The sequence below is a fragment of the Phyllopteryx taeniolatus genome, chromosome 7 (assembly GCF_024500385.1).
Source record: "Phyllopteryx taeniolatus isolate TA_2022b chromosome 7, UOR_Ptae_1.2, whole genome shotgun sequence".
NCBI classification, from domain to species: domain Eukaryota; kingdom Metazoa; phylum Chordata; class Actinopteri; order Syngnathiformes; family Syngnathidae; genus Phyllopteryx; species Phyllopteryx taeniolatus.
The window spans coordinates 18,253,874-18,266,946 of NC_084508.1; the positions used below are offsets into that span (position 1 = coordinate 18,253,874).

The window sequence follows — 13,073 nt, forward strand, 5'->3', positions numbered from 1 at the left end:
ACACTAGCTTGACTACGTCTCTTAGCTGGCCTGGGAACGCCTCGGGACCCCCGGAAGAGCCGGACGAAGTGGCAAGGGAGAGGGAAGTCTGGGCTTCCCTGCTGAAACTGCTGGCCCTGTGACCCGAAAACAGAAGAAAAAAAATGGTAAGCCAAAACTTACATTTGTACCACCAAAATGTTCTTTACATTTTTTTAAATACAGTATAGGGGACTGTAATCAGACTGAACAGTTTTTAACAAGATCCTATAAAAATGTACTGAGCTAAGCTATAAGGTATATAATGTAGCTTAAGGCAAGGCAACTTTATTTATAGAGTGCATTTCACAAAGTAACTGAATGTGCTTTACATCAGTAGTCCCCAACCACCGGGCCGCAGAAAAAGAATTACCAATTTATATAATTGCTCTTGTATTGCAATTGGCGTGTCAATGTGTTTTATTTTGAAAATTGACCGCATCTTCTTCGCCGCACCAGCGTCTCAATTGACACTCGACTCGAACACTACTGCTTCCGGTCCGAGCGGGCTGGCTAACGGCGGGAGAGCTCAAAGAATTAAATAATTTCATTACGTTTACTGCAAAGATTTGTTCTTTTGAGCGAAACGTTCGCGAACGAAACAACACTATATCAGGAGTCCTACTTAAAATACGGGTTTATACAACAGTTAACTCTCACGCACCAAGTCCGCGACCCCTCACTCCTGCATCGCAACCACAGTGGACGCACCACGAACGGCGAAGGAGGAAGCAGAAGCGAGGCAAGCGTGTGTGTGCGTGTGCACACACACACACACACACACATCCATTTTCTGAGCCGCTTATCTACACAAGGGTCGCGGGAGTGCTGGAGCCAATCCCACTTATCATCGGGCAAGATGACACCCTGAACTGGTTGCCAGCCAATCGCAAGACACATATAAACAAACAACCATTCGCACTCACATTCACACCTACGGGCAATTTAGAGTCTTCAATTAACCTACAATGCATGTTTTTGGGATGTGGGAGGAAACCGGAGTACCCGGAGAAAACCCACGCAGGCACGGGGAGAACATGCAAACTCACACGGTCGGGGATTGGACCTCAAAACCAGTGAGGCAGACGCTCTAACCAGTCGTCCACCGTGCCTATATATATATATATATATATATATATATATAAATAAAATGAAAATTGAACATTTGTGTGTGTGTGTGTGTATATATACACACACACACACAAATGTTCAATTTCATTTCAGAATTTTCTACACTTGTTGATATACCCAGGAACAGGATCTGTTCAGATACTGTGGGTTTTGCATAGTTTTGTGTGGACTAGCAACTAAATTAATATTGCAACATCCCCAGGGTGGCTTCATAATGGGTTAACCAGCCTTTCCCTTGTGGGAATACATTTAGTTGTAAACATTGACACGACTAAACATACAAGTTCAATCGCCAGGGGGTGAAATACAATCACAGGCAAAAAGTCAGGACGGGTGTGCACCCACCTACAGTATACCTACGTTTGACTGTGCGTGCTTCAGGAGAGCTGCTCCTCAGACTATCAGCACATTCCAACTGACAGACTCCAGATCCTGTCACCCACGAATGGTGAGTCTTTAAAACCATCATTTATTTATTTCGCTCAGTTTATTTAGTTCTTTCCACTCATTACACAATGACAAGGAAACGATTATTCTGTTCTGCAGCTCAATAGGAATGAAGAATATTTGATCACTTTTGCAAGCTGGTTGCATTTGGTGCATTTCCATTTCAACAACTTTTGTACAATTTACCTGGAACATTTTTTTTAAAAGAATGAATAATAACCTGTCAAACAATTTATCTATTTATAACTTTGTTTTCTGTGATTAAATGATACTGGAATAAATTCTTGCAAAGTGCTAAAAGTGGTGCTGAATTCTGATACTGACAAGGTCCTTCATCTGTCTACCTTCAGGTTTCATTGCAACGTATTGTAGACCTTGTATCAAAAATCCAAAGGATACAGTAACTATATCATTGACCTTATGTAGATGCTGATAATTAACGTTTTTACAAGCACACTTGTGTGATCTTCTGCCAATTGATATCACTGATGCACTGTTGAAAGTAGCAGCAAAAGAGAAAGGAAATGTTAAAATGTAATTAAAAGTTCTACAGTGAGACTTTGTTCTCTTAGAATGATGGAGGAACATTCAACCAGCGAGCCATCCACAGAGAACTTCGTCACGGCCGACTATGCCGTCTTTGCTTTGATGCTACTGGTCTCCATGGCCATAGGACTCTATCAGGCCCTGAAGAAGCAGCCACAGGATGCCAATACTGATGATTTCTTCACAGGCGGTCGCAGTATGTCAGCGGTGCCTGTCGGACTTTCCCTCTGTGCCAGCTTTATGTCAGCTGTGCAGGTTTTGGGAGTTCCAGCTGAGGCTTATCGCTATGGATTCAAATTTCTTTACATGTGCCTTGGACAAAGCATCAACTCTCTGCTGACTGCCTTGTTGTTCCTGCCGGTTTTCTTTCGACTCGGCATCACAAGCACCAATCAGGTTGTGAATAACTTCACTCTGAATTAAATGGAAATTCAGTATAACTTGGATAGTACCAAAGGCGAACAATCACAACTAGTTTTGTGTGATTTTAATTCATGATTTAAAGTCATGTTTTTATTCATTTTAATATCCTACCTGTCTCTACTGTAAAGAGTTATTGAGTAGTTTGAAAAGTGTGATACAAATTAAATGTATTATTATTATTATAAACACATCCATCTTTTCTGCTGGATCTCATTAGTTGCTCCTCCGACTTGGCCTTAATTCGTGTTGACTAATGGCATAAATTAAAAATCTGTTTTTGTACATTTAATATACAGTATTAATTTTCTACCGCTCGGCACATGTGCTACTCTTCCACAAACTTTAACGGGTAAAATCAAATTGTCACTTTTGCAGAACGAACAAGTCAAGAAATTATCAAAACAGTACCTTTCTTCCTCATACTTTTCCCTTGCCAGAAGTAAAAATATGTGATGTGTGACTATCTGTCACGAGTGACTAAATACACACTTATAAGTGCAATGAACCATATCTGGGTTCTTGAGTGAGTGTTCAGCAATAAATCCCATAAGGACCCACTGTGACATGGGTGTAACACAGGCTTCAAAAGTCCTTTACACGTTTATGTTTGCTTTATAATATAAAATCCCTCGGTCACATTTACTGTACATGCTGGGGGAGTCATGTGGGTCTATATGAGTGTGTGTATGGTTGACAACCTTTCAAACATTTGTCAGCATGACTGGAACATGTCAGAGAGGCAGTTCATTTCAAAAAGCTTCCTTTTGGTCGAGAAAGGTGAGCCGCAAACCGTTTTATGGTGAAAATTGTTTCATAACATGGCCCGTGTTCTACTGAACCTGTTCTGACCTAATTTTTTGAAGAAACTTATTTAAAACAACTTGAGAAAATATAACTGTGACATATACACGTACGCCCTAAGCCTTAAAATAGCCATACAACATTATGTGAGGCCTATTTCACAATAAGAAAAAATAATGGCAATGAACTGCTCAAATAAATTAGCAGATTTAATTCTTTTGAATATACCCTGTTATTCAACATAAACATAGAACATTTTAAATTAAATTTATAATCAAATGATCTCTGGATTGCATTTCAGTGCTGGAATTACAGTCAGGCTTTTCTCGTATGAGTCACAAAATCTGAGTTTTTAGGATGGATGCGTTGGAGATCTTCATAATGGACGACAATGAGTTTGAGGGATGTAAAGATACCATAGACAAAGACCCCGAAGACCCCAATTAAATTCCCAGCAAAGAGGACATGGAGACTGGTGAGTCCAGTGGTCCTGGTGATTAAGATGTTAGTGGAACAGGTGATCTGGATGATGTACAATGACCAAAGAGGAATCTCAGGAGAAAACCTGTAGCTATAGCATTCTTGGGGAAACCATGGAACTTGAATACCTGGTGTACCATTAACTCGACAGTGTCTTTAGCTGAGGGGAGTTTCGGGAGTGCAATGAAGTGTACCATTTTAGAGAACCTGTCCACGACTGTGAGAATGGTGGTATTTCCTTTCGAGGCCGGTAATCCCGTTACAAAGTCTACGGAGATGCCTGACCAAGGACGTGGTGGTATTGGCAGGGGTCGCAACTCCCTAGAAGGACGTTTATGAGAGGACTTGTTGGCAGCACATACCTGGCAAGCATTGACATAATTGGTCACATCCCTTCTAACATTGGGCCACCAAAAGCGCTGTTCGACCACAGATTGAGTCTTGGCAATGCCCGTCCGGTTAGTGTGGGCCCAGTGGATGACTCTTCCCCTTAAGGTCGGAACCACATAAAGCTTGTTTTCAGCGCAATTTTCAGGGCTAAGAGTGTTCTTCAGAGCCTCCTTTACTGCAGTCTCAATGTCCCAAACAAAAGCAGAAACGAAACATGACTTGGGCAAAATGTTTTTAGGGTCGGACAAAGAATTCTCTCCACAGAAAATGCGCGATAAAGCATCTGGGCTTACCATTTTTAGAACCAGGTCGGTAGGATAACGTGAAATTGAATCTAGTGAAAAACAGAGCCCATCTAGCCTGCCTCACATTTAATCTCTTAGCAGACTTAAGATATTCCAGGTTCTTGTGATCTGTCCATACTAAAAACGAAGTATGTGCCCCCTCTAGCCAGTGCCTCCACTCCACCAAAGCCACCTTGGCTGCCAGCAGTTCACGGTCACCAATGTCATAATTTTTCTTGGGTGGGGTCCGTTTTTTTGGAGAGACAAGCACAAGGATGTAATTTACCATCCATGAGACATTTCTGGGAGAGCACTGCTCCTATACTGGCATCAGACGCATCGACTTCTACCACAAACTGCTGTTTGAGATCTGGCAAAGTGAGGATGGGAGCGAAGGCAAAGCTCGATTTAAGTTTCTGAAAAGCTGCCTGACAAAGCGGGTTCCATACGAAAGGTCTGTGTGGCGAGGTAAGATAATGCAAAGGCGTGGCTATAGAACTGAAATTTCTAATGAACTTTCTGTAGAAATTAGCGAACCCTAAGAACCTTTGTACGTCTTTGTGTGACGTGGGAGTGGGCCAATTAGTCACAGCATCAACTTTGCAAGGTTCCATTTTTATTTCACCTGGAGCCACCACAAACCCCAGAAAAGAAACGGATGCCTTGTGGAACTCACATTTCTCAGCCTTGACATATAGTTGATTCTGCAGTAACTGCTGCAACACAGAGCGGACATGAATGATGTGAGTCTCCTCATCCGGGGAAAAGATCAAAATATCATCCCAATATACAAAAACACACATTCAACATGTCACGCAGGACATCGTTGACAAAGTTCTGGAACACAGCTGGAGCATTAGTTAGTCCAAAAGGCATCAACAAATACTCGTAATGTCCCGTTGGTGTGTTGAATGCTGTTTTCCATTCATTCCCCTCCCTTATCCTGACTAAATGATATGCATTTCTTAAGTCGAGTTTGATGAAAACCTTGGCTCCCTCCAGGAACTCAAAGGCGGTGGAGATGAGAGGAAGAGGGTACCTGTTTTTCACCGTTATGTCGTTGAGACCCCAGTAATCGATACAGGGTCGCAGAGTCTTGTCCTTCTTGTCCACAAAGAAAATACGGCTACCGCAGGGGATGAAGATGGGCGAATAATCCCGACTGCCAGTGATTCATCCGCATACTCCGTAGACTTGTGTTCCGGCCTTGAAAGAGAGAATAACCTCCCTCGTGGGGGTGTGGTTTCAGGCAGCAAGTCAACACCACAGTCATAAGGTCTGTGGGGTGGAAGGAATTTGGCCTTGGACTTGAAAAAAAGGGTACTTGAGATAAGTCAGGATCCCCAGATGGGGTTTGTGGATTGTCATTTGAAACATAGCCCTGAACATCACATGGATGCATGAAACAGTTCTGGGTGCAATTGCTGCCCCATGACATAACCTGCCCAGAGGACCAGTCAATGTGGGGGTTATGTAATTTCAACCACGGGTTCCCTAAAATAAGGTCATGATTCATGGCGTCAAAAACATGAAAACTAATGCGTTCCGAGTGAGAATCAAGAAATGTCAATGTGAGTGTTTGGGTGCGGTGAGTGATCTTGCCCATAAAACTGCCATCTGCAGCATAGGTGTTGCGGTGGCGTTTTATTTGAAAGGTTCTAAGGTGCATACGTCTAACGAGGAGGGAGTTGAGTAAGTTCGCGTCAGAACCAGAGTCAATTAATACAGGTGTATGAATTTCTTGATCAGGAGAGCATAGTGTCACTTCAGGAAGAACCTGGGCAGGGTCTTCTTTAATGAAATTCAGACCTCTCTTCACCTCTCCTGTGCCCTTGCTACCGGCACCGGCAAGCTTGACGTGACAGTTGCTCATGGAATGACCCAACTGCCCGCAGTAGAAGCACCGCCCTTCCCTCAGCCGGCGTTGACGTTCCTTAGGGGAGAGACGGAACCTGCCCAGTTGCATGGGTTCATCCGTGGTGACGCTAGCCAGTAGATTGAGACCGGAAACAGAGGATCTGCCTTGGTTTGGCTGGTCACCGAGGCTCGTCCTCCGCAGCCCTCCGCCAAACTCCGTCCAGCTCGCGATCCAAAAGCCTCTTGTCGATCTTTACGGCGAGAGCGATGAGAGTGTCCAAGTCGGTCGGCAGGTCTAGCGGGACCAAATGATCCTTGGGGATAGTCCTTGAAAAAAAATTATCTAGTAGTGCCCTATTATTCCACTGACTCTCAGCTGCTAGAATGTGAAACTCAAATCGCGCAATCTGACACCCTGCGCTTGCCTTGTTGTAAGGTGACAAGGGAGCGAGCTGCCTCACGATCTGGTGTGGAAAACTGAAAAATTTGCTCCATAGTCTTTACGAACAAAGACCACGAATGGCACGCAGCGGAATTGCGGCTCCATTCAGCAGTAGCCCACACCTCTGCACGACCAGTCAGGTGGGAAATGACGAAAGCGATTTTTGCCCGCTCAGTGGGGAACGCAGCTGCCTGCAACTCAAAGTGGAGTTTGCACTGAGTGATGAACGGCTTAATAGTCCCAGAATCTCCAGAGAACCTCTCCAATCGAGAGGGCAGACAGCAGCGGAGGTGGCAGGTGGCTGCATGGTGACTGCTTCACCTGGAAACGATGGTACAGTGGCGGCATCGGGTGCTGCGCCAGCTGGTTCCTTCATCTGAAGCATATTCATTAGCACTTCAAACTGTGAGGCCACCTGTCTCATCATATTGTCTTGATGCTCTGACAGTCCCTCTAGATGGTGGAGGGCAGCAAGCTGCTCAACCTGCTTTGAGAGGCGTTGACCCTGCGCTTGAAGGGCTTTACGCACCGGGTCGGAGTATGATGGGTCCATGTTATGGCCAGTTTGTTCTGTCATGAACGGAAGAGAGGATAGGACCCAAAAATGCACAACTCCAAAACAAATGGACAGTTTCAAAAAGAGAGGTTTAATATACGGGCAGAGGTCGGTACACAGGCAGGCAATCCAAAAAAGGCAACAGTATCCAAAAACCTGAGGCAAAAAGGCAAGCTCGATAATCGGAACAGGGTCTAGTCTTACTGTGAGTCGGTGACGGCAAAGAGGACCGATTTGCTAAGTTTGGGGGGACAAGTCACCCACACCCAGCCCCCCTAACTACGCCCCTGCTCTGCAGACAACATTAAAACACAGCAAGTAAGCCAAGCAGTATTAGAGTAACCTAGCAACCAATGTTAGAAAATTTACCTTTAAAGTTGCAGAGGTACAATGAGAAATAAAATTTGAAACCCTTTTCAAGCTTAGTCAGTTGTGCTGCCGAGCCGCACGATTCTTCTTACGCCATTCATGGTAACTTTCGGTAATTCCAGCCATCAGCGCTGGCCAGAAGTTTATGCGCCACTGAACACCGAACAAGCAAGTACTGCGTGCATATAGCCCATTCATCTCAGGAGTCCTGTGCCCCAAATGCTCCTGTCTCTTGTATTGAAGACGAGCAACTACACTTTAACAACTTTTATCGAGAGTCTACGGGTAAAAAGATCTTTGCACCCCCAACTAGAAATACGTCACAAAAACAGACATCACAGATGAACAAAACAAATGTTCTCATCATTAATTATATATCCTGGTCATCTATAAATGGATATAAGTATATTTAAAAATATTTTTACTCTGTTATTTGATTTGTATTTTTTTCATGTCTTCTTTGTGAGTGGTCGGGCAGTGCCCCAGCACCCCTATTGGCCAGCCGCGTATGTGTTACACCCCACATAATTTTCCTTCAAGGAGAAATGGGTCTGGATTCTTATGGGATAATCATATTGAAAAGGGATGAATGAAATAGATTTAAATCATTTAAATCTTCAAATCATATAATGATATATCATTATTAAATATGATGACAATGAAACAAAATTGTGTCTTATCTTGAAATATACTCAAATAGTTGTGTCAGATGTTAAACTCCCAAGTGCTTCAAGAGAGACTATTCCTAGTGTAAATGTGTGTCCCTTCTCTCTGACAAAAAGTTGAAAGCATGTTGGTGATGATTAAACCTATAGATTATAATAGGTGAAGAATGATCAGGAATGTGTGTGGAGATCTTGAGCCATGTTGTATGTGTGGCCTGTCTACCCGTCACAGTATCTGAAGATGAGGTTCGGCAGAGGGATGCAGCTGCTGGGGAGTGTCCAGTTTCTTGTGGCCACAGTAAGACAAGCACACACATTGTCTTATTCTTCGCTGTACTCCAGTTTTGTTGAAAAGTTGTGTTTGCAGCTTTCAGTCGACTCAAATCTGGATATCATCTCATGCACAAATATTGACAGCATCTTATTTCCAACAGGCATGATGTTTGTTGTATGATTAGTTCAATACCATACAAAATGCATCAGATTAACCTAATATTTTGTAGTTGAATTAACAAAATTAAACTGGGTGGAACTAATTTTTAAAAAGGAAGTAAGGCTACAACTGATGGCAGAAAGTATTGGTTTTGGTGTCGCTAATTATATTTGCGATGGCACGGTGGCCGACTGGTTAGCACATCTACCACAGTTCTGAGTACTCAAATCTGGCCACGCCTGTGTGGAGTTTGCATGTTCTCCCCCGTCCCTGCGTGGGTTTTCTCCAGGTCCACATCCCAAAAACATGCATGGTAGGTTAATTGAAGACTCCAAATTGCCCATAGATGTTAAGGTGAGTGTGTGTTTGTTTATATGTGCCCTGCGATTGGCTGGCGACCAGTTCAGGGTGTACCCCGCCTCTCGCCCGAAGATAGCCAGGATAGGCTCCAGCATGCCCGCGACCCCAGTGAGGATAAGGAGCATGGAAAATGAATGAATAATTATATTGCATATATATATTCATTCATTCATTTTCATTTTTCTCTGGTGTACGCAGCAGTTTCAGTTATCCTAGAGATGCTTGGTTGCAAGATAAACAACCAGAAGGAACAAGGGCAACCTCAATGGAACCTGTGCACTGCCTGGACTGATTACAAGAAACCCTACGACTTGATGCCACACACATGGATACTGGAGTGCATGGAACAGTATAAGAGCAACAGGATCCAAAGAACATTCATCAATAGCTCAATGAGGGTGTGGAAGACAACTTCGGAAGCCAACTCAAAGACAGTTTCACAGGTGAACATCAAATGTAGCATATTCCAAGGAGATTCTCTGTCCCCGCTGCTATTCTGCAAAGGCCTGGACCCCCTGAGTCAGATCATGACCAAGAGTAGTTCCGGGTACTGGTTCAGAAGTAGAACAACAATCAGCCACCTCCTCTACATGGATGACATCAAGCTGTATGGCAAGAATGAGCGTGACATTGACTCCCTGATCCACCTCTCAAGGATATAAAACAATGACATTGGAATGTCATCCGGACTAGATAAGTGTGGGTGAATGATATCTAGACGAGGGAGGATAATCACAACCTAAGGGCTAGAACTACCTGATTGCAGCATAACAGATGTACAAAACAGCTACAAATACCTTGGAATTCCCCAGGCAAATGGCAACAATGAGGAGGCAGGTTGAAGGACAGCCACAGCCAAATATGAGGCAGATCCTGAATAGTTAGCTCAATGGCAAGAATAAGATCCACATCTATGCCCTGCCAGTAATCAGATACCCCGATGGCATAATACCCTGGCCACTCGAGCCAAGCCACTGACATCAAGACAAGAAAGCTCCTTATAATGCACGGAGGGTTTCACCCCAAGTCCAGCATCTTGAGGCTGCACAAAAAGCAGAAAGAGGGAGGGGCGAAGACTAGCAAGCGTCACAGGGACTATCCAGGAGGAATCAACAGGTCTCCAAGACTACATTAGAAGCTGGCCTCCAGGGATGAACTACTAAATGAATGCCTCAGGCAACAGAAGGCTTGTAAGGAGAAGAAGCAAGATGGGCTGTCATGGAAAGACAAGCCCCTGCATGGCATGTACCACCAACAAATTGAAGAAGTGGCTGCCATAGAGAAAACATACCAGTGGCTGGAAAAGGCTGGACTGAAAGACAACACGGTGGCACTAATCATGGCAGCACAAGAACAGGCCCTAAAGAGAAGATCAATAAAGGCCGGGGTCTACTACATCAGATGAGACCCCTGATACAGGCTGTGCAAAGAAGGCCCAGAGACATTGCAGCACATCACAGCAGCAACACAGCAAGATGCTGGCAGGCAAGGCATACATGGAGCGGCATAAACAGGGAGCAGAAATAGTGTACCGGAAGATCTGTACCAAATATGGACTGGAGGTCCCAGAATCAAGATGACAGACATCACCCATGATTGTTAAGAACAACCAGGCCAAGATCTCGTGGGACTTCCAGATCCAGACTGACTAACTAGTGGTGGCCAACCAGCCTGACATAATGGTGGTGGATAAACATCTGAAGACAGCAGTCGTGATAGATGTAGCAATCCCAAGTGACAGCAACATCCCACAAGCTGGGAGGATCCAGCAGAGACCAGGAACAACATCTCTGTCCAGAAGAGCGGAATACTGGGAGCAGCTAAGATCCTACGCAGAACCCTAAGCTCCCAAGCCCTCTGAGAGAGGACTCGAGCTCGAAGGAGATACTGCCCAGGTGGGCGAGAAAAACTATTTCTCACACACACACACACACACACACACACAGACAGTATATTGTATATATGGCGGCACGGTGACCGACTGGTTACCACATCTGCCTCACAGTTCTGAGGACCCAAGTTAAAATCCGGCCTTGCCTGCGTGGGTTTTCTTCGGGTACTCCGGTTTCCTCCCACATCCCAAAAACATCCATGGTAGGTTAATTGGTCATTCTAAATTATATGTGCCCTGCGACTGGCTAGCGACCAGTTCAGGGTGTACCCTGCCTCTCGCCAGAAGATAGCTGGGATAGGCCCGCCCGCGACCCTGGTGAGGATAAGCAGTACAGAAAATGGATGGATGAATGGATGGATATATAAAGTGATTCAAAAGCTACCTCACCATCGCACCATTACGCTGATTGCAGTTGTTGTGAGTGGTGCCTTCAGACAAACAAGTAGTCACAGCAGCAGAAGCAGAAAAGCTCCTCGTAGTTGGAAGAGTTCCCTGCAGGGTGCCGATATTTAATGTGATACAATATTTCGATATTCAGTTGTTGCTGTAATGTGGTAGGGACACATTACGGCTGTTGGGCAATCTGTGAGCCTATATGAGCCAGGTGTGCCCCACACCGTCAGTACGAGGAACGTCACCGGCCGTTGGTTGCAACTTAAAAAGAGGGGGCGCTTGCTGGGCTTGACTGACACGCCAAGACACTAGCAAAGCGTTCTAGGATTTGTAGTATTATTGGCGCATGCACCTATATACCGGCTTGCCAGCTCTAATACACATTTGATATGGTCTCGCAGGCCAAATATAATTACAGCATATGTCAAACCCAGGCCCGTGGGCCAAATGTGGGACGCAGGTCTGGGTTTGACATGAGTTAAGGGAATCAAAACAGCCTCTGGAGTGTGGAAGAATAAAGGCGTTTAAGTCTGCTGGAGAATGCGAGCACAGCCAGATTCAACACAGAATTCCCACATTTCAGGGTTGCTCCACTCAAAGTGCGTAGCTGGCACAAGCGTGCGTAAATGACAGATTTTCGTTGACAGCACAGTGCGCAGAGCCAGAAAAAGCATGCAGCTGCGCACCTTTACTTGCTTGCGCACATGGGAGAATATGGCTCTAATGGTTAAACTTTAATTGCAGACAGGTAAAAAATGATAATTCCCATACAAATACAGTGGCTACTGCATGTTGAAATAAGACACCTAAAAATTTAATCTGTCATGCTTTCTTTATTTATTTGCTTTCGCCAGCTGCTGTACACTGGGGTGGTCATTTATGCACCAGCACTGATCCTCAACCAAGGTGGGTGAGATTACCTCCTGCACACATGACTACAAACACTTTTGTTGAATTTTGTCCTGTGATGTCATTTTTTTATTATATTGCTGGGCAGACAGATGATTTTGTTAACATCAATGAAAACTAAAAACACAACAACATTGTAAGTCAATACACAACAAAATAGCAACTTAAAATGGCGCGTTGTTTTTTAAAAGAAAAAAGGTTATGAGCAAGGGTTTTGTCTGTCTAATCGACATGAATCATTTGTCTGCACGATATATTGCCAATCAATGGGTTCCACCCAAGGTTCCGCTCTATATTTTCCCTCACAGCTACTGGACTCAATAAGTGGATGTCTCTTTTCTCTACCGGAATCATCTGCACCCTGTACACAACCCTGGTAAAGTCAGCAAGCATGTCTACTAATGCAGTAATTCCCAACCGGTGTGCCACGGGAAATTATCTAGTTTTTCTTAAGTGGTCAGAAAATGTTTTATTTATCACATATAATGTATCTAGTCCCCTCCTGGAAGCCGTCACCTTATCGTAGTGGAGGGGTTTGTGTGTCCCAATGATCCTAGGACCTAAGTTGTCTCGTGCTTCATGCCCCTAGTAGGGTCACCCATGGCAAAGAGGTCCTAGGTGAGGGACCAGACAAAGCACGGCTAAAAGACTCCTATGATGAAAAAGGTTTCCCTT

The 13,073-nt window shown here is 44.4% G+C and overlaps 1 protein-coding gene across 2 annotated transcripts in view; it reads left to right on the forward strand.

Annotated features, from left to right (window-relative positions):
* Nucleotides 1-9: 9 nt before the first annotated feature.
* slc5a5 (solute carrier family 5 member 5) overlaps nucleotides 10-13,073 on the forward strand; it is a 30,428-nt gene continuing 17,364 nt past the window's right edge. Inside the window, exons 1-6 of one of the 2 annotated variants that reach the window (XM_061778849.1) lie at nucleotides 10-146; nucleotides 1,531-1,597; nucleotides 2,169-2,538; nucleotides 8,642-8,707; nucleotides 12,344-12,395; nucleotides 12,707-12,774. In XM_061778849.1, coding sequence (XP_061634833.1) covers nucleotides 2,170-2,538; nucleotides 8,642-8,707; nucleotides 12,344-12,395; nucleotides 12,707-12,774 — 555 coding nt within the window. In that variant the 5' untranslated portion in view covers nucleotides 10-146; nucleotides 1,531-1,597; nucleotide 2,169. Of the gene's footprint in view, nucleotides 147-1,290; nucleotides 1,598-2,168; nucleotides 2,539-8,641; nucleotides 8,708-12,343; nucleotides 12,396-12,706; nucleotides 12,775-13,073 lie in introns of those variants that run through there. The other variant, XM_061778850.1, reaches the window with a different exon arrangement.